The sequence below is a fragment of the Polypterus senegalus genome, chromosome 17 (genome assembly GCF_016835505.1).
Source record: "Polypterus senegalus isolate Bchr_013 chromosome 17, ASM1683550v1, whole genome shotgun sequence".
Classification (NCBI taxonomy): domain Eukaryota; kingdom Metazoa; phylum Chordata; class Cladistia; order Polypteriformes; family Polypteridae; genus Polypterus; species Polypterus senegalus.
Genome location: NC_053170.1, coordinates 16840240 through 16867904, shown reverse-complemented (window position 1 = coordinate 16867904; position 27665 = coordinate 16840240). Strand labels below are relative to the sequence as shown.

Genomic DNA, 27665 nt, shown 5'->3' with positions numbered 1-27665 from the left:
CAACACACGTAATGTTAGATTTATGTTTCTTTTTTCTATGGACATTTTTTATGTCATAAACTATTTTCTCTACTTTCTGCATGAAAGCCTGACAATTGTTTTCTCTTTTGGCCATCACTACAAAGTATGTGGGGTAAGTAATATATTAAAAAATTTTTTTTTCAGTGGAGTATCCTTTAAGACATATGTATTCACACAGAATGTGCAAACTCCGCACTGATTCATACCCAGGAGCCTCAACCTGTGAGGCAGGAGCACTAGCCAGTGAATTGTTCCAGTTCACGTAAGATGTTAATGGTGACCCTGCAGTCTTTTGTTTTCAGGGTTGTGATTATATATAATACCTAGCAATATGTAACACAATCCCATGGCATTTTGCATTTTGCAGGTGCTGTACAATTCTGCTCATGGTTCTACAATGTGACCACTGACTGGTTAAGAGAAATCTTCAAGGTCACCAGGTACTGAGAGATTAAACTAGTTTTGTGTTTTTGTTTCAGAGCACAGTCCTAATGCATTTTCCAGATACAGTACAATTTTTCTCAATGTTTCAAAATTGACAGATTAAGTGACTGTTTTTCTCTCTCTCTCTTTTTAAGTCATTAGAATGAGCCATCTTGTGATTTTATACCACCTTGACATTACGAATTGAAACAATTTCAAACATACGGTATGAGTATTTCTGAGCACTGATAAGATAATGTGATTTATTTAGGTTCACAAATCACTAACCACATTGATAAAGACAATAACAATCAAAAAAATACAATTCACTGTTATTGTATTTGGCAGAATCCCAAAATTATTCCCGGCAAATGTCATTAACAAGAACTCTGATTTTTTTCTAATTTTATAGTTTAGCTGTAAACATCACATTGACTGGTTTGTTATGTATATGTACTCCTTTTAAAGTTCTAAAGACTGGCCAAACAATGGCAGGGCTAGAGTACATTAAGCTGAATTTCTTTAAATAGAATTAAAATGCATTGCTAGGTGCACTAGATTCCGAAAAAAACAAAAAAAACTTTCAGATAGAAAAAGTAAAGTGAGTGACACAAAAAATAAAAGTATAAAACAATGCAAAGTTTGGCTGTCCTACAGGGGCAGCCTTCCTATGTTTGTCCCCTTGCTGTCTAAGGTACATTGGCCTGCCCACTTGTCTACCTCTTGACAGTGAAACCAACACCCTCCTTGCCTTCTTGTACTTTTTCTGGCTTCTGGGTTCACTGCTGCCCTGCCCATTCCAAATCTCTTCCAGGCTGTGTGAAGGAGAACAAGCACTAAGTGACAGATATGATCCAACCCTGGGCAGAATGCCACTCTACTACATGACACAATGAAGCCCAATTTGCCAGTATAAAATTACAAGTCAGTGTGACAACATATTCATGTGACTGTTGATGGGATGCCACAAGTACAAGGGAAGAACATGTAAACTCCAAATTGAAGGCTCTCCTGACAGAAATCAAACTGGAGTCCAAGGGCCATACTGAGTAGATTAAGCAAGACATGTTATCATGAAAGGTGCCACATGAAGCAGACTGTTACAGTACATTAGTAAGAGACAAAACAAGAGCCACTGTGATCTGTTGGCAGTGCTCGATGAACCTCTCATTTCTTATCTGGTGACTCACAGCTTGCTGATATTTTACTGTGGCTCACGACAAGGTTCTTCCAACCCAAATATGTGTCTCAGTTTAAATAGCGACCTTCGTTTGTTGTTGTTGTTATTTTAATTTTGACCCTTGCGAAATGTGACTGTCTGCAATAACACAGGAACAAACAAAACAGCTCCTGTTTGTTTATAATGTATGAAAAATAACTCTAAATTCTGTGTGCATACAGTAAAAGGTTACAATGTCACCAGAGAGCCCCTGGTGCCCAGTAGCAAGACACTCACAACACAGTGAAAATTAAAGGTTCATATTTTTCCAGTCTTCTCTGCTTTTATGATGTTAGATTCTGTGCATTTGGCTCTTCAGATGTGGGAGATAGCAGAGCATAAATGTTGATAAAGTTAGAATTCTCCTCTGACACCCATGAATGCCTCCAGCCCAAATCCACTGTGACAGGATAGAAAATGCAGCTTTAAAGGAGGCACTATTATATATCACCTTTACAACACTGGACACACATAATATGATATTCACTTCAGCGGTATTTTAAATACCACTGTGGAAAGCAGCTCGTACACAGACAGTCAGATGTCGCTGGTTTGCATCCAAACACACGTTTATTCATATTTTCTGTTATTTACAGTGCACCCTTCCCAGTACTCCCGTACCAATCATTCTCAGTCCAGGCCTCTATCATAATGCCTCTCCCTTCTGACTGCCTCCACTCCTCTCCTCCAAGTTCTGTCCTCTTCCACTCGACTCCAGCCCTTGAATGGATGGAGGCAGCCCCTTTAATCTTCACCCGGATGTGCTCCAGTTGACTCCTGATGAACTTCTGCCTCCACTCCCTGGTGTGGCAGAAGTGGCGGCTGTGCACACGGAAGCACTTTGGGTGTCCCTGGTCTTCGTCCCCCCCAGCACTTCCGGGTGTGGCGGAAGTGCTAAGGACCAGGGCTCTCCAGGCATTTGGGCGCCCCCTGGCGGTGACAAAGGGCCCCTATAGGGTTGAACTTCCATGCTCCTTTCCCAGGTCCCTATAGCCACCAGGGTGGGCGCCCCCTTGTGGTCCAGAGGAGGCATAATCCCTCTTCTGGTCCTTCCGGGAGTTCTGGCTGGGTACCGTCCCCGGCCGCTCGCCACACCACATTATCTATCCATCCCTGTAATGGATATGTTTGGCTATTATTTGTGTTGTGTGAATAATCAGGAGCTTGACAGAAACCCGTAGTAGACAGCACACACCTAACACATCAACTGTTAACCTTAGCTATAAGCAGAAATCCGCACAAATCTTGAGACAATGTACAAACGCCTTACGGCCAGTGACTGAACCAGCATTTGAACCCAGATTGATGAAGCTGCCAATTCAACCTTAATATGAAACTAATAACTGCTAATAAGCAACTAACTAACTGACAGCCAGGTATGATTTTTATATAGCACATCTCAAGGATCATAACATCTTATGGCACTAGATAAAGCATATGCGGATACAATTAGAATCCATCAATCCATTCATTTAATGAAAACAAAATAACACTTTTAAACCCTTTAAATCCAATTCAGGGTCTCAGAGACTAGAGATTATTCATTCAGGCATTAAGAAGGAAAAAATCTTGGACTTGGTGCCAGTCCAACCAAAGACTCACTTGTGCATTTACCAACTTATGACCAGTTTAGAGTCACCAGTTAACCTAACACACATGTCTTTGAGGATGTATGAGGAAAAACAGAATTAAGGTGCCCATAACATCTCTCTCTCTCTCTCTCTCTATATATATATATATATATATATATATATATATATAAATCCAATGTTTGTCTGTCTGTATGTTTGTCCCCTTTTCACGAGAGAACTACTTAACATATTTAGATTGTATTTTTTTTCTAGAATTTGCTTGAACATTCCGGTTGATTTTGTGACTTCTCTCATCATGTTAAGTATCATAGTTCGCTTGCAGTACTGATTTATTTGCGTAAATCTGAGAGAGAGGCTGCAGGCTGAGGGGAGGGGGGCGGTACCCTCCTCACTCACGCACCAGCCTCGGGGCGTAACCTTAACTCCACTTAGTTAGCGAACGAGAGAACTACTTAATGGATTTAGATTGTTTTTTTTTTCTATTATTTTGCTTGAACATTCCAGTTGATTTTGCGACTTCTCTCTGCTATGCTAAGAATCATATTTAACTTGCAGGAGCGATATATTCGTGCGAATCTGAGAAAGAGGCTGCGGGCCGAGGGGAGAGGGAAGTGTAACGTCAGGACTAGGAAGCTGGGCAGGGCCCTCCTCATTGTCCTGTTTCCCTTCTGCGTGGGCAAAGCCACGGGGGATGGCTAGTATTTTATATAGATTAATATTAGCCAATAGGTCCCCTGAATTGATTGACCTTTCAATTTAGTCATTATGGTGTATAAACTGTTCTTGGAGCGCATAATCACAGGAGACTGAAAACTATTCATCCATCCATTTAATGAACTCATTCGATCAAACTTTAAAGTTGCAGTATTTTAGAGCCTATCTTGTACTATTAGCACAAGGCAGGAGTCAATGGTTGTTCATTTCCAGGCATGCTCATGCACACCCCCACATTCACCGGCAGCTAATTTAGTGCTATCCATTAGCCTAAAGTATATTTCTTTGTAAAGTCATGATAAAAAAAAGAGAAATTCCACACAGTGATTGGGATGGGAGGTAAACCCAAATCCTTGAGGCTGTAACAGTTGTATGAGCCATTGTGCCACCATGCAAGCCAACATAAATTAATAGTCTAAAATTGACAATAGGGTGCAATGATTTAGTTAAAGGTTCAATAAATTGTGTCTTTTGCAGAGCATTGTAAATCTATACTAATAAAAGGCAAAGCCCTCACTCACTCACTCACTCACTCACTCACTCACTCATCACTAATTCTCCAACTTCCCGTGTAGGTAGAAGGCTGAAATTTGGCAGGCTCATTCCTTACAGCTTACTTACAAAAGTTGGGCAGGTTTCATTTCGAAATTCTACGCCTAATGGTCATAACTGGAAGGTATTTTTCTCCATTAACTGTAATAGAGTTTAGCTGGAAAGACGTGGGGGGCGGAGTTTCGTGTGACATCATCACGCCTCCCACGTAATCACGTGAACTGACTGTCAACGCAGTGCGTAGAAAATCAGGAAGACCTCCAAAAAGCGCTTAAGAAAACTTGCATTATATAATTGAGAAGGCAGCGAAAAACAATAAGAAGCGAGCGAGTGACATATACTACCATATTCATGAGTCCTGCTACCTCGGAAAGAAAGCAAGGTGCAAACCTAAACTTTAAATTAAGTTCATAGACAGGCTACGCTGGCGTTTCACATGCCCACGGGGATGCGGGGTACAAGTTTAATGAGAGGACGAGGATATAAACGAGAGTTTTGATCACTTTGTAACTAAGTTAAAATTGTAGGTGAAGGGGTGTGCTTATGCAAATTCCGAGACTGTGTTTGTGGGGATTGACAGTTAAGGCGGGTGGGGGAGTCACGTCATCATCACCCCTCCCATTCATCTCATTTCGTTCTTAGCACAAGCACAGCTGAGAAGCTTCGATGCATGTGCTCCATACGCGTTAAAAATAATGCATTTAATCACACTTTGCATTACAAGCAAAGGGAGCTTTTGTCAATGCATGATTTCCTGGTACACCGATTACATTGATCAGCGCATCCCGATTCATTTTACCCTCGCACCACCTTAGTTTGAGAAGAAGTATGAAAAAATATGAGGTTAACACAGAAAAACAGATCACCAATTCAAGCTTTATGAATAATCGATTCGCCATCAATAATTGTTTTGGTAAAGCCATCCTCCTTCCATTTTATAAGTTTTCCGCCACTAGCCATGATTAAATGAACGGTAAAAAAGTAAGAGCGAAGCGAGGGTGACTTATTTAGGCAGGCATATATATGACAGCAACACTCATGACAATGTCAATCATGTTACGTTATTATTAAAAGGTTTCCTTTTCTTTTCATTACTTCTTTAACACACTACTTCTCCGCTGCGAGGCGCGGGTATTTTGCTATATATATAATATATGAATTACCTCCAAAGAACGCTGAGACTTTTGATATCATGAACGTGTGTACAAAAGGGGTCTCCTGCCCAGCAAAAGTCGAGCAGCCAGCGCGTGCATAGCTGTGCCGGCCTTTGAGACGCTGACTGCGCTTCTGCCTTAAGTCAAAGTGAGCACTTTTAATTTTTTTCTTCCTCCCCTGCGCTATAGCCCAGACAAGTGCAAACACGGGACCCCTTTTCTACACCACGGCAAAATAATATTAAGGCGATTCACACTTTCTTTTGCACGTATACGATTATGAGGTCCTCAGCTCGGATTATGAAGATACGCACAGGAGTGGAAGACTGACAGTGCCATCACAGCCGATTAATGGCGGGACGTCTCACCAGTCTACACAAGACCCACCGCGACTGTCCCCAGAAGATGCTCATATCGTCAGCGAACACATCTCTCTATACTATATAAAAGGAAAGGCAACTTTCCTTTCTTTACACCTTTTTTCCTTTTATCCCAAACCAAAGCCTTTCTCTCTTAACATTGCAAAGGACACAAAATAATTTTCTTTAATTGCCGGTAAGGCACATTACCAGAGGCACAAATTTGAAAGTTCACATAGAAAATGTAATTTCTATACCACAGCCGTCGTGTAGCGCCTTTCAAAAGGGATCTACTACCGAGAGATGATCCATATACATTTTAGCTGCTGTTAGTTACTTACCTGTTGTGTTACACAGTCTTTAAAATGTAGTTTACCATAACCACTCCAGTAGTGCTCAATGTACCTGTACTTCTTAAAACGTTAATGTTTTACTGTTTAATAACTTATAGACTACATTTTATTATTTTTCCCTTGCACTCAGTGACCAAAGCTATACACACACATATAGACACATACAAACATACACACAAGTATATATATATGTGTATATATGTATGTATGTGTATATATATATATACACACACACACCTATCTAGATTATATATATATATATATATATATATATATATATATATATATATATATATATATATATATATATATATATATATATATATATATATATACACATACATACATACACACATATATATAATTTGTGTGTGTGTATGTATGTATGTGTGTGTATATATATATATGTGTGTATGTATGTATGTGTGTATGTATGTGTATGTGTGTGTGTGTGTGTGTATATGACAGCAGCAATCCAAGCTGTGATAAAACAGTAAAAAGGAGGCGTGTCAGACGCGTGGTACATTTTCTGATGCAGCTAGACGAAAATAACTTTGTGACGCTGCCACCAAATACACAAAACAATTACATTGACAATCATGTTACGTTATTTTCAAAATGTTTCCTTTTCTTTCTCTTTCCTTCTTTAACACACTACTTCTACGCTGCCAAGCGCGGGTATTTTGCTATATATATATATATATATATATATATAGATAGATAGATAGATATATAGATAGATATGAGAACAACACTCATATCAATGACAAAACAATTACATTAACAATCATGTTACGTTATTTTTAAAATTTTTCCTTTTCTTTTTCGTACCTTCTTTAACACACTACTTCTCCGCTGCGAAGCGCGGGTATTCTGCTATTTCTTTATAAGTCACACAAGGGTACAATGCAAATGTAATGATGGACAGGGTGCTTTATTGTATTGAATTCCCAAAGTGGTCGATATCGACCCCCTGGGGTCGATCTCAACTTTCTAGGGGTCGATAGTTTCAATAAAAAAATTTGGGGGTTGACGACAACAAAAATAGACCCCCTTACTACTGCTATTTCTTTGTTATTTCAAAATATCTATGATTCCAATAGGTACCTAATTAAGAAGTAAAATAATTCAAAAAAACACTTTTTTGATAAAAACACATTACATACCGATCAAAAAGGTAAAATGTGTCAGTAAAAGAGTCACACGTAAGAATGCATGAAAATACATGTAGCACAAACATGTCTGTGCATTGTGTTATCGAACGTATCAAGGCAAGTGTGGGCATGAAAAAACATTGCATGTCCGCACTTGCTCGCGATGGGACGAGACGATGGATATTCGATATTAGCAGAATCTATCAGTCTTGTACGGTCATGCTTTCATAAAACACTATAAATTGGTTTGTTTGATGTGCCATGTACTTATTTATGATTTGAACTTTGAATATAATTATTTATTGAGGAGCAGTACTACAAAAAAGAAAATCAGAGGACACAGTATATTTATTCGAGTTTGAACAAAAATCTTCTGTTTCAAGTAAGTACATACTTTATTGTTTTTTTTATCACAGGGGCTGTCGAAATTGTTAATAAAAGTTTTTATTTCCTCAGATAATATGACTGAACCAAAAAAGAAATGCAGACGGTACAGCTTGGACTATTTGTACTTATTTTGAATTTACATATTTATTTCATAAATGTCAAAAATGTAAAAAAACTCTGCTCGTATTTTTTTGATTTAATTTTCGTTAGTGCAGGTTTCGATATTAAATGTTGCACAAGATAATGCCATATTCCATAGTCCTTTTATCTTTTTCAATCATTAATTACAACTAATTAAGATGAAAAGTTTGATATCTAGTGAAATATTTAATATCGAGTACTGTACAATTTATTAATTTGAGTAAGTAAAGTAAATGACTAGGGGGTCGATGGTTTTACTAAAGTTTTTGGTAAAGGGGTCTGCGGCCGAAAAAAGTTTGGGAACTCTTACTCTAAAGTATACATTATTAATGTTTGAATTTTTTTTTCCAAGGTTTGTTATCCTACTACTTTCAATACAAAGTTGGGAAGTAAGGGCTTATACCAGCATCTCTATACCAGCATATACCAGCCCATCACGACACACAAGACCTACTTGCCAGTGAATCCAACCATGATCTGCATTCTAATCCTGACATAGACACTGACAGTATTGAATTTTCCCTGGATACTCTTATTTCTGTCTACATGTAGGTTAGGTTAGTTGGCCATAGTGAATAAGTGAGACCTGTGCTGGACTGGTGTTTCCTGAAAGGCTGGTTCCCTGTGTCCATTGCCTAATGAGTAGGACATGATTCCCTATAACTGAAATGGTATATGTGCTGTCAGGAAAAAAGGATATTATTATTGTAAATCATATATGCAGCCCACATGCCTGGCCTGCACAGAAAGCACTATATAAAAAAACAAAACCAAATACTTATTGTCTAACACAGCATAAATGTTCTAAATCTCCAGGCAGCTACATTCTGCTTCATTATCAACAGATATAATTTCTTGCTGAAACAAACTGACCACAATAAAGAGATAAAAAAAGGAAACTGTAAAGGATCTGTTTAATCCAGTTTCTTTGGTTTTTAGGGCACCTTGCCATGTTGAGTTCTATAATTAGCACTATATATTTCAAAATAAAGATTGATTAATCAATTGGACTGATGAATTACTTGCATGAAATTCTAATAGAGCTGACCATTGGCCCATTGCATGTGTCCTCACATTTACACATCTCTCCATCCAAGTGAGCCAGCATTGCTCATATAAGTGATTGGAATGAGAGCGTTTGGATAGATGTTTTGGTGTCATTGAACAAGTCCAGAGTGAAGAGATGACTCTAAGGAGAATGAAGGTGACAAAGTATGGTCCACTTGAAGTTAGAGGCTACGAAGACATATATTTGGTTGAAATTGAGGAGATGGACCAAGATGGGCTAAAGGAAGTGAAGATGGATTACATGTGAAGAAATGAGGTAACAGTAAAGAGCAAAGGAAAGGGATTTGTGGACTACCCCAGAGAGCAGCCAAAAACCTGTCATACATATTCTCATTTAATGGCTTTTTTGAAATCAAGACACAGACAGCAAAATGGTGCTAAGCATTATGAGCTGTGAAGTTTTGGAAGAGACGTTTTCATGAGAAGATCGTGCTTCGGCTTTTTGTAAGATGTGTGCCAGCACCTCCCACGCTGGCTAAGCACTTGAATCACCTCAGTGTGCTGGGACCCTCATCATTGGCCACGTTGTTAAACATCACATCACACTTCCCACGCATAACTAAATACTAGCTGGGCAACACTAACAGGCTGCTCTCCAAGAGGGTGCTAATGACAGATGACATCAGCGTCCTGCCCCACAATTAAAAAGAAGGAATATTGCAGTAGAAAGTCTGAGAGAATTAAGGCAAGTTAAAAGAGAAAGGAGACTGGGCCAAAGCTTCAAAGATGTTGGCAGAAGGAAAAACACTCTTTATTGATTTTTTTCAGATGCGGTTTGATTCTCAAAATTAAAACCTCTGGAGACTTTAGTAAGGCTTGTGATCTTCTATGTCTACGGTATATTAAAAATGATGCATGAGGTGACATGATTAATACTCTTCCCACATCCGGACAATGGGTTTGGAAAGTACCCACTGCTGAATCGTCACCTCCTGAACTCCAACCTGAAACCTCATATTGATAATTATGACTTTTGATGAAAAGAAAATTAGGTGACCTACCTATAAGAACTAAGGGAATGTTCAGCAAACTGCATGGCTTCCCTACTTCACGTGAGGCAATTACATTTGCCCAGCAGGTTTTACCCTCGGGGGTAAGTAAAGATGAAGGACTTAATATTGAAAAGCAAAGAGAGAGAAGTGGTGTTGCTTAGATCAGTGCTCATCAAAGCATGAGTGAAGTGATTCACAAGAAGGCAGTCATCACATCTGAAAATCTGTTCAAATTGCTCATATATGTTAGTCTGTTATGCATTTACACAATTTTTAAACAAGCATGTTGGGTCATTAAACCCATGTTTACTAATCTATATCAATAGCATGAACACTGCATCATTGAACTACCCTGTTTGTCAAGCCTTCCAAGCGACTGAATTTCTGCTGTGTCAATACTTTGCCTACCACTACATGATAAGTAAGGCCAAAGGCTCTACGGATCATTGGTTGAAAGTGACTTTGAAATATAACTCTAATAATGTTGGGTTTAAATATTAGCATTTAACATATAAATATATAAAAAACAAAAATGTGGAATTTATGTTAAATGTCTTTTCATCGTAAGTGGTCCACTGTTTCTTTGACTTTGGGAATACTGTAGTGATCTTCTGTCTGAAACACTTTGAGAACCACTGGTTTAGATGATGATTCACTTCTGTGGGACAACAGAGTCATACAGACACAAGAATTAAGCAGATTGACCAATATACTGAGACCAGTGTTGCAGATGAGGATAAATCAAATGACAAAGGGTATGAAAGGTGAAAATATTACAAGTAAAGGCATGAAAAACACATGCACTGATTTAACAGCAGCATCTACTCTTAAATCAAATTAAAAAAAACAAGACCAATGAGTCCCACTGAGCTGCATAACCCATTGAACTTCAGAGTCTTCCACATGAATGCAATGAATATTTCTATGTGCGATTGTGTGGAATTGGTTGTTTGGGATGGTACTGAGGAATGATAATTATTGTCCTTATGTTATATTTTCACACTGATGTTTCATTTGTAGCCCTATTTCCTTGCTCAGGATTAAGCGGGTTTACAAGATGGTATAGCATGTTATGGTTTCATTCACATGAGCTTCACCAAATCAAAATCCATGCAACTGATATTGAGATTACAAGAATGCATATAATTTATTTAATTAAAAATGATTTAATTGTGAATAATTACTATACCCAGGCAACAATAAATAAGAGGTATTGCTCAAGAAAATTGAAGAAAATGACTGAAGAAGAGATGCACTATAATTGAGGTGGTAGAGATCAGGTCAGAGGTAATAATGCAAAAGGGTGATAAATGAGAGTCAACTAAATGGCCTCAACCATATAAATATCCAAGATTACAAAAAGAGGAGTTTGTGCAACACATTAAATATTAGATAAACAGCAGAGTTTGCTAATTGATTCCTGAGAAGCTACAGTCACACTTCTGAAACGTTGGGTGATGGTGTCACATCATTATTCAATACAAAAATATTCATTCTTTCACTTTATTATTATATAAATACTAGCTGCATTACCTGCTGAAAACATGTAAAAGAATATATTTAAAAACTATTTCATATTTAATATCTCTTGCCCTACATGCACTTTTAGCATTCCTTCTACGTCTTTCCTAAGTATCCTTGTGTGCCTGAACCTATCTTGTTCAAATTCCCATAAAGCCTGCTTTCTTGTCTTTTTGACAAACACTAATTTTAGAAGGGCCTCCATTACCAACTATGAAAACATTATTTGTATTCTTGCACATACTCAGGTGATTCAATGTGTGCCTTGTTAGTATTTAGCAACCCAATGTCAATTGGTACACTATCCGCCTTTATATAAAAATAATTTAAAAAAAATTGGCACAATCAGGAATTGAAGTTCACATCTCGAATGTACTGTGTCATCATCCCTATTACTGATCCACTAAACACAAATTGACCAATCAGATTGCTCAAAATGACTGGACACACACACAGGCATTAGCATTATATTAACTACTAGCCTTCCCCCGCTGCTTCACCCACGTAGTAGTGAAACAAGACATACTTTAAAAATCAATAAACAAAACAGGTATCGCTAGCTAAGCGGAGGCAAGTTAGACGGACTCCCCACCCCGGATGTCACGCTTCCCACTCCCCTTGGCTTGCAACCTCTGTCTCAGATTAACGTGAACATATCACTCCTGCAAGTGAACTATGATACTTAGCGCGATAAGAGAAGTCGCAAAATCAACTGGAATGTTCAAGTAACTTATAGAAAAAACCCCAATCTAAACCCATTAAGTAGTTCTCTCGTTCGCTGAGTGGAGTTAAGGTTACGCTCTGAGGCTAGCATGTGAGTCAGATGGGTCCCGTCCCCCTCCCCTCGGCCCAGAGCCTCTCTCTCGGATTCAGTCAAATAAATCGGTACCACAAACGAACTATGATACTTTGCGTGATGAGAGAAGTCACAAAATCAACTGGAATGTTGAAGCAAATTATAGAAAAAAATACGATCTAAATCCGTTAAGTAGTTCTCCCATGAAAAGCAGACAGGCAGACATTGGATTTTATATATATAGAGATTAGATATAATCTGTCAAGGACATATTAATACATGTAACATGAAGGTTAGTAGTGCTGAGGTTATGGGTTCCAATCTTGTACCAGGCAGGCTGAAGAGTTCACACACTTTTCCTATAACTTTGTGGGTTTTAATTTTAAACATGTGCGTTGGCAAATTTATATTGTATTGGTGTGAACAGACATGGGTATTTGAATTATTGTTCCTTCTTTTCTAATATTTCTGCTATTTCAGGTTATAAAAATGAGCTTAATGCATTTTCTTGAATTACACCTGATGCTGCCTAAACAGACTAAGTAATTTTGGATATCATAAGCAAAGACTGCTTACCTGAAGAAAGATTATAAGGCTCAGGCTAGTGTAGGTGAACTTGTGTTTTCCTCCTTTCTCCAGAGCCGTAATTATATGTTTGTATATAATTGTGTATACACTGATTTGAAAAGCACTTGCTGGCCACTAATTGCAAAATGTGCCATACTAAAAGTAAATTTTTAGAGGGAAACATTTATTAACTACTTGTACTCTCTAACATCTGTTTTAGCTGAGCACACATCCAATATTCAACAGGTGCCCTTATAGATAAACTGGTCCCTGGTAATATTCCATGAGAAATGCATTAACTATAGTAAAATACAGTAATTATGGCACTTTCACACTCACAAAAGTATTTCAAGTTCTCAAGGTGTCAAAACACTGTACTGTCAATTTTAAAGCCAAACTCAGTTCTTAACTAAAGAACTGTTGCCTTGGATGACATCTGAACTATTGAAAGTCAGATGTTATTACTGTTTTCAATTATCTTCATATGGATTACATCTGAGCTGTCAGCTATGACCAGTGTTCTCATTTCATCACCACAGGCTTCAGGTTATTTGACCTGAACACTGTGGAGCTTAGATGATTTACACAAAGATAAATTTGATCGAGTGTCACTATGCCCTGCCCTCCACCCGCTACTGTTTTGTTTGTTTGTTGTCATAAGTTATCTCAGTAACATGGTTGCATCTTCTCATGCAAAAGCACATTGTACTCCATCTGTCACATACTTGTCATCAAAGCTGGCTTCTCTGACAAATGAGACCAATCCGTTCATTCCATCACGCTCATTTGGTGGATTAATAGCTACTCTATGTACATGTATTATTTCAACATCAGGCTTAGTCAGTCTAGAAAGTTTGGTATCTCCCCTTCAGCTTCAAGATTCGGCAGTTTGTTTCAGTGCAATGGCACCCTGCATAAAAAGGTACTTTATCTTGTATGCACTAGCCCTTAGTCTCAGTAAAATATCCATATTAATGCAGTTCTGGATTAATGCAATGCCGGATCAACTTTATTTCTGATCATTTTAGAGTCCTCAAGAAGTTCCCTACATCTGATTACTGCCTTGCATTAGATTTTGCTAGGATACTCTCCACACCCCATAAACTTGGATGAAAAGGACATGGATTAGTTCTGCATGTAGTTTTTCCTGTCACATGGGGCGGGTGTTTGATTACCTCAGCCTGACAGAGTACTTACACATTCTTCTTTTCTTTGTTTGCCCCTCTTATTACAGTTCATACTGCTCTTCACAAAAATTACACAAAGTTCTCACCATGTAACCTTATTGATGTGTTGTGCAATTTGGGCATAGAATCACTTTTCATCATATATTATGACTTTTTATTACCTTTTTATTTATAGCTGCTATTCATTGACTACAAGGTGATAATGCTAAAAGTCAATGTAAACCCCTAACGTCATTTCAAAGTCTGATTCTTTTAAGTCAGCATTAATCATGCTTGCAACACATGATTTACATGACATTTAATTAAGGCTCTGGAGAAATGAGAAAAACACAATTATTTACATTTGTTTCCATAACAATTCTGTCCTTCCAATTTTGGTGTCATCTGCCAACTTGACATAACAACTCTTTTCTTTTGAATTTATGTGTTGTCACACACGTGTGCATGGTAGGCAGCTAAAGGGCTTGAATGAGGGCAATTCCAAATCAGACTGGGATGTGGCAGAGTGCACAGATACTTTTTCTCGCTTTTCTGCAGACCATTCACGGGAAATTCCACCTGGCCCTGTTGAAGTCACTTCCGGGTCTGAACCTACGGAGGAAGACTTTTCCGGTTCTGGCCCCTTTGATGTCATTTCCGGGACCAAGCCTATGGGCTGAAGATCCTTCCGGTCCCGGCCCCTTTGACGTCACTTCCTATACTGATCTTTAAATGCCTCCACCTTTCCCCTATCCCCTCAGTTCTGTTTTGGACTCAGGTTTGTGCACATCAGTGCTATCAATTGTTTGCAATGTTGCAGCTAGGAAAACAATATAAGGGTGGCTGCCCCAAACCTTGCTATGGCTCTTGTTTGAGTTTGTGACAGTATACAATGTTTGTTGATGTGAACATTTAAAGTGATTCTTTCATTTTGTATAATTAAGTCTGGCCCAGGAACCGCCTTCACAAACTTTTTCCTGTAAATGGTGGTCCATCTGATATTAGGAAGCACTTAACTGTAAAATATATACAGGCCCAAAATGGGACCTTACTTAATACTCCCACACACATAGGCAGTGTGGTCTGAATGCTTTATGCTAGTAGTCACTTGCATGTAGTCTCACATAATTAAGTGTACACATACATATTCTTGTTTAATAATTCTTAGTATCTCACTAAGATACCAAGTGCAGAATCTAAAAAAGGAATTCAGCCTAAACTTTTGCTACGAGTGAATTAATTAATGCTGAAAGTAGTGTGTACAATGAACAAACTGATACCTTTGCTGAGATTTTAAAACAGTATGTGCTTTCATATTATTCTGTCCTTAATCTACTGATATTCAGGTGAGTTTTAAGGTGCACATCTATACAATGCAATGTGGTACATGCTCTCAATATGGATATCAGCAGCTAGACTAAATTCATTAATTGTTAAACAACTTTCTCACTGTGTGAATTCCAAATTTCCATTTGTCATAGTGATAACCTGGGCCCTCAGATTGACTGGAGTTGTTTCATGTCTTGCACCCATTACTGCCAGGTTGGAATCAAACCCCACAACCCTGAATTAGATTAAGCAGATTTGGATAAAAGCTTCTACTAAATTATTATTGTTTTTATTAAACTTCATTCCTACTAAGCAACATTTAGAAATGTCCAATAAATTATAATACGTAAAATTTAATAACGATGATAGGAATGATAGAATTGTGTGAGTTGTGAATAAGTAAAATTACATTATTATAATCAACAAAAAAATGTTTTATACCTACCACTGAGCCATGGTTTCTCCACCACCCATTCTTAGTAACATAGGCACTTTAACTTAATTCTTAAAACTCAGTTCATGTCTTATCTTTGCTATATTTCATTTTAATTGTTGGAAGAGAATTAAGATCAGAATGTCCTAATGAAATACATTTAGTTGAAAATTTTTTAGTTAACCCTTTAAGAAATTACTCAACAACAAATGCAGAATGGCTTGTCATGACAGTATCAGGTGATGTACAACCCATAATTTTCCCCTTTTCTAGCCTGCTTATTTAAGGTCCATGAATAACCAGTGGCAGCCTGGGTGCAAGGTTAGAATCAACGCAGGATTGCTCAGATAGGTGTCAGTCAACCTAGCCTGCATGTCTTTTGGTTGTGAAAGGAAAACAAGAAGGAAATAACACATGGCAGATGACATGGGGAAAGCATGCAAACTCCAAATAGGTAACACCTAGGCTGGACTCTGGAGCTGTATGACAGCAGCAAAAACTACCACCACACCACCACTTACTATATAAAGCTAAGGTGTACTTAATAATATTAAGGATGATCAATAATTGCACCCAATCATATACATACATTGTCTATTTAAAATAGCTGATTAACCTAACACATTGATTTTTGGATGAGGGAGAAAAACTCACTCTGACACAGAGAAAACATGAAAACTCCACAAAGACTTGAATATAGTAGAATCCATGATATAGCAGCACTCAGGCTCTCTCAAAATAAAGTAATAGTCATGTCTCCAGCCACACAGGCCTGATTAAAAACAGGGATTTAAAAGTTGCTAACTAACCAAACATAAAAATGGGTCCAAAAAAACTTCCAGATTTTAGAACCTGATAACTGACAAGCACCAATACTTTGTGTCCTCAAACATTTATACAATGCTGTTATATTGTAATTTTTGAACACTTATCTGTCTCCAACTTAAATTCAAGACTTGTCAAGTTCATCAGTGACTCAGGAACAGAGAACATTACATGTGAGCCAGACAGCCCATCCTCCAGGCCATTCAGTCTGTTCCCCGCACATTTTATTTTGTTAGGCATTGATTTAGCTCACCCTAGGAGTGCTGGAAATCTGCTTGATTCTCTGAATTAATGGGCAAGCTGTAGGAACGCAGCTCTGACAGACACAATCTTCCAGGCAACGCCGAAAGAGACATTGTTTGCAACTCACTTTAAAATTCCAGCTTTCTAGCTGCGGGTGAAAGAGCCTCCAGATCAGGGCTGCAGGCTCCCATGAAACCAGAGGAGGCCTTCTTTGGATAATTATTTTTTAAAGTCATCCATTTGTTGAAATGAAAAGGCTTCCAGCTTTTTTGATGGCTGATTGAATTCAGGCTGTATTCACAAAAGCATGACTTTGCACTTCCCTCATGCTCTCAATTTTCGTTCTCTTACAAAATAATTACTGAGCTCTAACCACAGAGTTTGATTAGACATGGCCCAGTGGGCACATCCACATAGAAGAGCAGGTATGATAAATACTGGCTTCTTTGATAAAGTGTGATGTAACCATCAAGGCAGATAACTTGAAGCTGCATGGGGCATACAGCAGAAATATGGATTTAAATACTCTCAGCTTCCTGAATTATAGGGGTTGGGGGTTGGAACAGATATTTCAACATTCATGCCATACTACAGCTCTCTTGATTTTACTTTCTGCTGACACAACATTGCCACTTCACCATATGCATGTTCTCTGTATAAGATCCTCTCCACCCAGCCCCCCAAAATTCTGGTGCTTTACAATAAGCTATTGTCATTCCTGTGAGTTTGTGGCTTTTTTATTTTCTATTATAATATACTTTATTTATTGCTTTGGAAAGTGTTTGATGAAGCAAGCAAGTGTGGCCTAATGGCAACGCATTACAGTGGAAACTGTCACGCTGCAGGTTCAAGCCCCACTAATGATGTAGGTTGTTATCCAATGCAGCTTTCTTAGCCTCCCTGGGATTGATAAAAGTACTGCTAAAATGTGCATTGTTTTGGGAAACATATTTAATATGAAAATCATAAGGGTGGAACAGTGGTAATGCTGCTGCCTCACAGTAATGAGACCAGAATTGACTTCCCAGGTCCTCCCTGTGTGGAGTTTGCATGTTCTCCCTGTGACTGAGTGGGCTTCCTTCATTTGCATCAGTTTCCACTCCCAAGTCCAAAGATGTTCAGATTAAGTGAATTTGCAACACCAAATTGTCCCTAGTGTGTGTGTGTGTCACCCTGCAATGTATTAGCACCCTGTCTAGGGGGTTTGTTCCTGGCTTGCACCCTATGGTTGCTGGGACAGGCTTCAGTGTTCCACAACTTAGTTCAGGGTTAAGCAGGCTTCGAAAATGGTATGGCATGATAATCAAGATATTACATGCCAATTGATTGCGTTTACATTGAAGGAGCATATATAAAATACTTATTGATAATATTCAAAAAGGAAAGATGTTTCAGTGGGGCTCAAATGGAACAAGTTCACTCCAAAGTGAAGACACCCTTGCAGTTAGAAGGCAGATAAGTCACTTGCACTGACAGGGTGACATACATGCTATCCATACTCCACTCAGGGTTTGGACCTGAGTTCAGAGCCTGGAAGCCCAGTGGTTAAGTCTTGTGTGTCAAAGTGCTGGCCAAAAGAACAGAAATTGGTTATACTTGCACCTGACTTGGTCAACCTTGAAATGTGCTACACAATATACACTCACCTAAAGGATTATTAGGAACACCTGTTCAATTTCTCATTAATGCAATTATCTAATCAACCAATCACATGCCAGTTGCTTCAATGCATTTAGGGGTGTGGTCCTGGTCAAGACAATCTCCTGAACTCCAAACTGAATGTCAGAATGGGAAAGAAAGGTGATTTAAGCAATTTTGAGCGTGGCATGGTTGTTGGTGTCAGACAGGCCGGACTGGGTATTTCACAATCTGCTCAGTTACTGGGATTTTCATGCACAACCATTTCTAGGGTTTACAAAGAATGGTGTGAAAAGGGAAAAACATCCAGTATGTGGCAGTCCTGTGGGCGAAAATGCCTTGTTGATGCTAGAGGTCAGAGGAGAATGGGCCAACTGATTCAAGCTGATAGAAGAGCAACTTTGACTGAAATAACCACTCGTTACAACCGAGGTATGCAGCAAAGCATTTGTGAAGCCACAACATGCACAACCTTGAGGTGGATGGGCTACAACAGCAGAAGACCCCACCGGGTACCACTCATCTCCACTACAAATAGTAAAAAGAGGCAACAATTGGCACAAGCTCACCAAAATTGGACAGTTGAAGACTGGAAAAATGTTGCCTGGTCTGATGAGTCTCAATTTCTGTTGAGACATTCAAATGGTAGAGTCAGAATTTGGCGTAAACAGAATGAGAACATGGATCCATCATGCCTTGTTACCACTGTGCAGGCTGGTGGTGGTGGTGTAATGGTGTGGGGGATGTTTTCTTGGCACATTTTAGGCCCCTTAGTGCCAATTGGGCATCGTTTAAATGCCACCGGCTACCTGAGCATTGTTTCTGACCATGTCCATCCCTTCATGACCACCATGTACCCATCCTCTGATGGCTACTTCCAGCAGGATAATGCACCATGTCACAAAGCTCGAATCATTTCAAATTGATTTCTTGAACATGACAATGAGTTCACTGTACTAAAATGGCCCCCACAGTCACCAGATCTCAACCCAATAGAGCATCTTTGGGATGTGGTGGAACGGGAGCTTCGTGCCCTGGATGTGCATCCCACAAATCTCCATCAACTGCAAGATGCTATCCTATCAATATGGGCCAACATTTCTAAAGAATGCTTTCAGCACCTTGTTGAATCAATGCCACGTAGAATTAAGGCAGTTCTGAAGGCAAAAGGGGGTCAAACACCGTATTAGTATGGTGTTCCTAATAATCCTTTAGGTGAGTGTACACTGCATTATTGTGTCTTTGGTGGAATATACAATTTAGATATTATTATAAAATATAAATATTATTTTCATGTTAGAAGTAAAAATATTCTCTGTGAAAAGTGTTGACTATCAAATACATCAAAATATTCAAAATCAGGCATGTCAAACACGCAGCCTGCGGCCCGCAAGACAGATCCTAGTTAGCACTAAACTTGTACAAAATGATTACTATTATTTGTGATTGAATCATTCTGCATCTTCGGCGTAACTTATTGACTTTTCTTACTTCCGCCTTCTGACAAAACCACATTTTCCCATGGCATTATGGTACCAGAAACATCATCTGCTAGTATAGTTGCAGCTGCGGCATCAACTCCTTGATACCCTAGGCATGACACTGCCCCAAGCCCTCGACACCACCCCCCGACCCGCAATGAGCCTTAACCAAAGTTAATGAGCCGCGACGTCGCAACTGAAGTGCTAGGCTGCAGCATCCTGGCAGGATACACTACTGGCTAATCTGCTGAGACTGGCCACTGGGCAGAACTGACCATCACGAGTAGTAATAGTTCACATATTTTCATGTAATGCAGCGGGAGATCGACAGGTGGATTGGTGCGGCGTCTGCAGTGATGCAGGCTCTGCATCGGTCTGTCGTGGTGAAAAAGGAGCTGAGCCATAAGGCAAAGCTCTCAATTTACCAGTCGATCTACATTCCGACCCTCACCTATGGTCATGAGCTGTGAGTAGTGACCGAAAGAACGAGATCACAAATACAAGCGGCTGAAATGAGTTTCCTTCACAGGGTATCTGGGCTTTCCCTTAAAGATAGGGCGAGAAGCTCAGTCATCAGGAGGAACTCAGAGTAGAGCCGCTGCTCCTCCGCATCGAGATGAGTCAGATGAGGTAGCTGGGACATCTGATCAGGATGCCTCCTGGATGCCTCCCTGGTGAGGTGTTCCGCGCACGTCTAACCGGGAGGAGGCCCCAGGGAAGACCCAGGACACTCTGGAGGGACTATGTCTCTCGGCTGGCCTGGGAATGCTTTGGGATTCCCCCGGAAGAGCTAGTAGAAGTGGCCGTGGAGAGGGAAGTCTGGGCATCTCTGCTCAAGCTGCTGCCCCTGCAACCCAATCTCGGATAAGCGGAAGAGGATGGATGGATATTTTCACTTTTTTTGCTCTAGTTTTATGTAATTTTGTGCCAGTATTGTAATGAACATTTAGTGCAGACTACAGCTGAAGATCTGAAGTAGACGCGAGAAGTTGATGAGTTGTTTATTAACAAATTTTTGTGATTTTGAGATTGTAAAATTAGTGCAGGTCAGGGGGCTTTTTGCATATTGGCTTATTTTACAATATAAACTTTGAAGTAAACTTAGTAAAGTGAAATTTGATTTTTGGAGGATTTGTTTTCCAACTTGAATTATTGAGCAATTGAATTCAGTGAGCATTTTCATGATTTCAGTTTACACGAACAGAAATTTGCACTGTTTACGTCACCATACTCTTACAACGTAGAGAATGCGCCTGAGAATATCCAAATGGAATTGATTGAACTGCAGTCAGATTCCAATCTGAAGGCAAAATAGAACAAAGTTGGTGTGCCAGACTTGTATACTTACCTGCCACCCTCATATGTGCAGATCCGTAAGTTGGCATCAAGAGTACTGTCTATGTTCGTTACCACTTACCTTTGTGAGCAATTGCTTTCATTAATGAAAGCTACCAAAACCCCACATCGCTCAAGACTTACCATCGAGCACCTTTCATCCCTCATAAAAGTTGCAGCTGCACACGATTTAAAGCCTGAATTGACAAACTGGTTACTAACAAGAGATTCCAAGTGTCGGGACAAAAGAAATAGATCTCAGACTGTAAGACTCCTATATAAGGACCTAGCTAAGAGGCTAAGACTCTAATTGTACGCTGTTGTACGTAGATTTATGGAAATAAATTGCTTTTCTTTAAAATTTAAACTTTAAGTGGCACATTTTTTAAAAGTTTTCAGTATTGGAAAGAAAGCTACAGTAACTGTGTATAACAGTATAATAGTATTTGTTACAGTGAGGCCCGCAGATGCACGTATGGCAGTCGAAGCGGCACACCAATGGTAGTGAGTTTGACATGCGAGCTCTAAATTGCTAATATTCACTATAAAAAGTGCTTTACAAAGTGAAGGATTCTTGATAATGCTCCACAGGAAAGATTCAATGTAATAAAAAAACATTGGCTGTCAGTATTTTGAGGTATCAATAGTTGTGGCTCCTGACTCACTGCTCCAAGGACGTAGTTTCTCAATTTGTGTGGCTCTGCATATACTCTTCATGTTCGCATGGGCTTTCACTAGTATGTCAGTTTCCTCACATATCCCCAAAAAATGCGTGTTAGTTTGACTGGAAACTAAACTAGCCTAATATGAGTAAGCATGGGAATGTGAGTGTGCTCAGAAATAGACAGATGTCTCCTCCAGAGACATCTAATTGTATTAGAATAGGTTCTGAATCCCCATGAACTTGTAATTGAAGAAATTGATTAAAAAATGAATGCTAGCAATCTTCAAGAAAGATGCTGTGTAAAACTATTTGATAACAGTTTATCTTGAAAGTTTTTACAATTACATTGAATATGGATTTATTATTTTTGCTCCACTTTAATGACACTTTATAAAATTTACATTTAATTTATTGAAATTTTTTGAATATGTTGTACACGATTTAACTGTCTGATAGTGTTTATGTTGAAAACATCTTACAACATACATCGGTTGGTAATACCCACAATAGAAGTTTCTGTGTAAATAAAGACACAATAAAATCCATGGCATCAAAGTTACATAACATTTTGAAACCCACTTACTCCATGCTAGGGCCAAAGTGGGATCAAAGCCTATCCCAGCAGTGCTGGAAACAACTCTGGAGAGGCCGCCAATCCAGTGAAGGGCCCTTTTTCACACATAACAAAACTTGCACTCATACGGGGGCAAATTTCTAATTGCCAACTAACCTAAACTGCAATTCTTTGTAGATGTGTAATAAACACTCACACAGACACGAGAAAAATGTACAGACTCCACAAAGAAAATATCCTGGCACAAGACACTGGATTAACAAGATTGCAGCACTACCTGCTTTACCACTGCTCTGCCCACCATGAAAGTTGCTATATAAAAAAAATACTGATTTACACTATGCATTTTGAAAATTGCCACTGTATATATAAAATACTGTATTCATAATTCCCCAGGAAAGGTGTTCTACATAAAGTAACGATTATTTGTCAAGGGATTCCATGAATGTCTAATAGTATTTACTGTGGATAACACATTACTTCATAGTTACTGTTGATAGTATTCGAAATAAAGGTACAATATAAAACAGATCATGTGAAATACTTTATAATGAAAGTTGCTATGTAAAATAAAGGTTACTTGGCATTAGCCACTACATATAACAGGCAATATTAAAACAAAAAAATATATGTTCATAAGATTTTCCAAGAAAAGATGTTATGGAAATAAAGATTATTTGTCAGGGGATTCTGTGTAAGGTGCTCTACAGCATTATGTAATCTTGTGAAGGTTTATCTTAAAATATACCTTATGTATATTAGTTGATGGCTTATGTAGTGAAAAAGTCTATATTCATTACAAAGGTGTAACTAGTTGCTGGCTCAGCATAACCCTATATTAATGAAGCTGATTCAGAAAACAGAAACACAAATGGATGAAAGTATGAAAGGTACAATATAAAATAAATATTTTAAATAGTTCTCTATACAAGAAGTTACTGAATGCTGAATTAAGATTACATATTAATGATCACTCTAACAACCTATATATAAAATAATGTCTACAGCAAGTTATAGATTATTATATAAAATAAAATTGCTTTCTTATGCTCCTTGTGAAAGATACTTTAAGAAACCAGGACAGCTTATGGGATGGGAGCACTGCCTTTCTGCATTAAGCACAGGTCAGTCCTTCTGCTCATTGTATAATCCATTACCAACCCCAAAGTCATTCCAGGTATTCCTCTACACAGTGGAATTATATCCTGCACAAATGTCATTTACCACAGTGGTCTTAAATGTGGTGGGCTCCATATTGGTCCATCCTTCGATTTAACAAAGCACATGCCGGTTTCTGTAAAGCTTCTCCACAGGGACAAGCTGCTAGTCATTGGTATGTGAATTGAAGTGCCCAGAGCCCAATGATGTAATGATATTTTAATTCTCCTTCTATGTAATCCTTGCGGCGTCCCAGCACTGGCGTTACAGTGTCGTGTTTCAGCCACTTAATGAAGTCATTAATACAGGTTATAATTACACAGAGCCACAGTGGAGCAAAAGAGCATGAAACAGTTTAAGCGCACACAGGTACCTACAGTTTAAAATGAATGTATATCTGCTCATTGGGGTGGAATACTGGATTTCTCCACCTGCAAGGAAGAACTGCATGGAACCATGCAGGCTAAAACTATGGATTTCTTTTGTTTGAATTTATCCCACACCTTCTGGTGATGAATAAATGCAGCAGCAAGACTTAACTGTGTCTATAAGCGACTGTGAAAAAGGGAGTGCCATCTGACTGAAGTACACCCAACACCCCCGACTCCCACCATATTAGTCCCTTGCTCTGTGCCTATCATTCTTCTACATATTCCTCATTGTAGCTTAACATTATAGAAGAGCAAACTGGGTCATAGGACTTACCAGTCTGAAGCAGTGCCACATCGGCCAGGTCCATGCAGATCCCTTGACCATGCATCAGGGAATGGAGGGGCTTATCCACCCCAGGGGGTGGAAAACACCGGAGCCCAGAGCCACAACGGGGGGAGTACACCCCACACAGGGTGCCCTTCCCTAAGGCACAGGTTGGACAGCATCCACAGCCAGGTTCCCTTACGGTTTCCTCACAGCCCACTGGTGCCTTGCAGCGTGCCAGCTTCTCCTCAGAGCAGGGTGGGCAGCGGATGGCTTCATCACTCAGGCACAAGCTTAGCAAGAGCAGGAGCACCGCCGCTGAGATGCCAGGAGAGGGCATTGCAAGCATGAATCCAGGTTTCCTGACAAAAGTGAGCAGGTGTAAAGCTGCTGTAGAAGTCCCAGTTGTTCAGCAAAGAAAAGGTCCACTGCCACCTCTGAACAATATATCAGCTAAAATGAATGTTGCACAAGGTGCACTGTGCAGATGTTACCAGTAGGGTCTTCTTCACTACAAGATTTACAGTTACAACGATGAGACCTCTTTTCAAAAACAAAAGGGAGAAAAAAGAAGAAAGTCTTCTTTAGACACTTAAAGTAGTAACAGACCAGAAGACAGCTGGCAAGAATTATTTCTCATGCACAATTCAAAAACAAAATAAAGGCAGAAGAGAAAATGGAAATCTTTTATTCTTTGCTTCCCCGTAGTCCAGGTGGTGCTCCTCAGGCAGCCTTAATTCACAGTCAAAAAGACAACTCTCTCTCCTCTGTCTCTCTAATACACACACACACACACACACAGAAGGCAGTCAAGCTCTAGACTAGCTGCAAAAATGAGGCTTCCTGGACTTTATACAGACAGGGCTCTGGCCACACCTCCCCTCTCCTGTTGAAGAGCCAGGGAGCAGGGAAGGAAGACATGAGGCAGGCGGGCGAGCAAGCATAAGAGTGAGTGAGAGAGAGAGAGAGAGAGAGAGAGGGAGGGAGGGAGAGTGTGTGTGTGTGTGAGAGAGAGAGAGAGAGAGACAAAGCCAGACAGGCTGAACCCCTGTGTGCATTGCTCACATATACATCTACAAACATATGTTTGCCACACTACATATATATACAGACTGCCTCACACATGTCATCTGTATTTAAATATTCATCTCCACACATATAAATTGCACATTTTTGCCCACATACTGCCAGATACACCTACTTGAAGTTGCTACATACAGAAATAAACTCCACAACAGACACTGACAGACACACACTCAGTGCATCACTTTACACATATATGTATGTGAAAAACATAACCTGTTCCTTTATAAATATATCTGTAAGCAGACAGAGCACACCTGTTGGAACATACAGTATCTTTGTGATGTTAAACACACACACAATGCTATTTGAAGATAAGTCTTTAGTGAAAAGTCAAGCAAAATGACACCTTTTATTGGCTAACTAAAAAGATTACAATATGCAAGCTTTCGAGGCAACTCAGGCCCCTTCTTCAGGCAAGATGTAATGAAAAGATGTAAAGATAAGTCTTCATACAGACAAAATGTAACCTGCGCTAAATACACTTATATGTGCCACATTCCAATAGTATAAATAACAATATCTTCACACACACCACTGTGTCTGCTTCAATATATTTGTACACATATAATGCAGTTTTTTCACACATTAATACTGAACCTATTATTATTATTAATACATATTTAGCTGGATTCTTATCTATTTCAAATTTCCAGACCAGAATACATCATAATCGTTTATATGTGTCTCTTTAGAACTGGAGGTGAGGAAAGTGAAGTGAATCAATCACAGTCACACAGTGACTCAGGAGCAGCAATTGAAAAAACAGCTTTGTAGTTTAAAACCTACTGCCTTAGCCTCTGTACCTGTTTTAGTATAAATGCACACATATGCACATTTTACCTGTTTAAACCTACTATTATGTGCACACAGATACACTGCACCCTTGTAAAGAAGTCAGTATGCACAGATTATGCTTTTTAAATATATAAATACACAGATAAACCTGTTTCTTTATATTTAATTAATTACATTTATATAGCACTTTTCTAACCAACTCAGAGCGTTTTTGCATAGACAGTGGGGAACCACTTCAGCCACCACCAATGTGTAGCATCCACCTGTATGGATGTGATGGCAATCATTCTTGTTCTAGTACGCTCATAACACTATAGCAATTAGGTGCTGAAGGGCTGAGAGACATAGTTAGCCACTAAGGGACAGGGGATGATTAGGGGGCAACATGACCAGGTCATGGTGGGTAATTTATCCAGGACATTTTGAAACACTGTACTCTTTTCAAATGATGTCCAGGAATCTTGTACAACCACATAAAGTGACAACCTTGGTTTTATGTCTCATTTGAAGGATGCATCCCTGCTGGCACACATATATAGAATTAATGCACCTGCTTAAATTTACACGTATGCATAAGCACCCCTTTCCTCTTTGCATCTACAAGCATATACACACACTCTAAGGTGCCACGGAATAGCTTAAACACCAGCCCAAGAGAACAGTTTCTGGTTGGAATTTGCACATTTTCATCATGTGTCTGCAAAAATTTCCTTCTGTGTATTCCGGTTTTATTGTCATGTCCCAAACATGTTGTGATATTTAAGTAGTGACTACTTGTGGTCATCCTCAAACCCAAAGGAGGGCCAATAGGTACACAAAAAGTGTCTTTGTTTAAATAAACATAAATCACATTAGGGAAAGTTACCACAAGGACTATGCACAGAACAAAGTGAAATAATGCAATAAAAGAGCAGCTTCCTGCCCAACAGGCCATTTCTTACAGGATTTTCCCTAAACTAACTTGGGGCTAAATACTCTGCCAAATACCCTCTTCCATGTTTCTAACCACCTTTGGCCTCTCTTTTTCCTGCAAGTTGAGCTCTCCCCAACATCTGTTCTTCTGACTACTAGCAAAAGGTATGTGTTTAAGCAAAGATGCTTTTAAGTGACATCTTAGAATCACATCTGGGGAGACCTCCTGGTGGCCTCAGGTGTCCCTGCAGTTCTGAACTCCAGTTACTATTTAAAGGATCAGGCAAACCCACTGAGGCACATCTAATACAACATTT

At 39.1% G+C, this 27665-nt stretch overlaps 1 protein-coding gene across 1 annotated transcript in view; it reads right to left on the bottom strand.

The window, feature by feature from the left end:
* Positions 1–25420, bottom strand: part of LOC120518039 (insulin-like growth factor-binding protein 4) — a 104683-nt gene extending 79263 nt beyond the window's left edge. Inside the window, exon 1 of the mRNA XM_039740591.1 lies at positions 24565–25420. Coding sequence (XP_039596525.1) covers positions 24565–24904 — 340 coding nt within the window. The 5' untranslated portion in view covers positions 24905–25420. The remainder of the gene's footprint in view (positions 1–24564) is intronic.
* Between the last annotated feature and the right edge of the window lie 2245 nt (positions 25421–27665).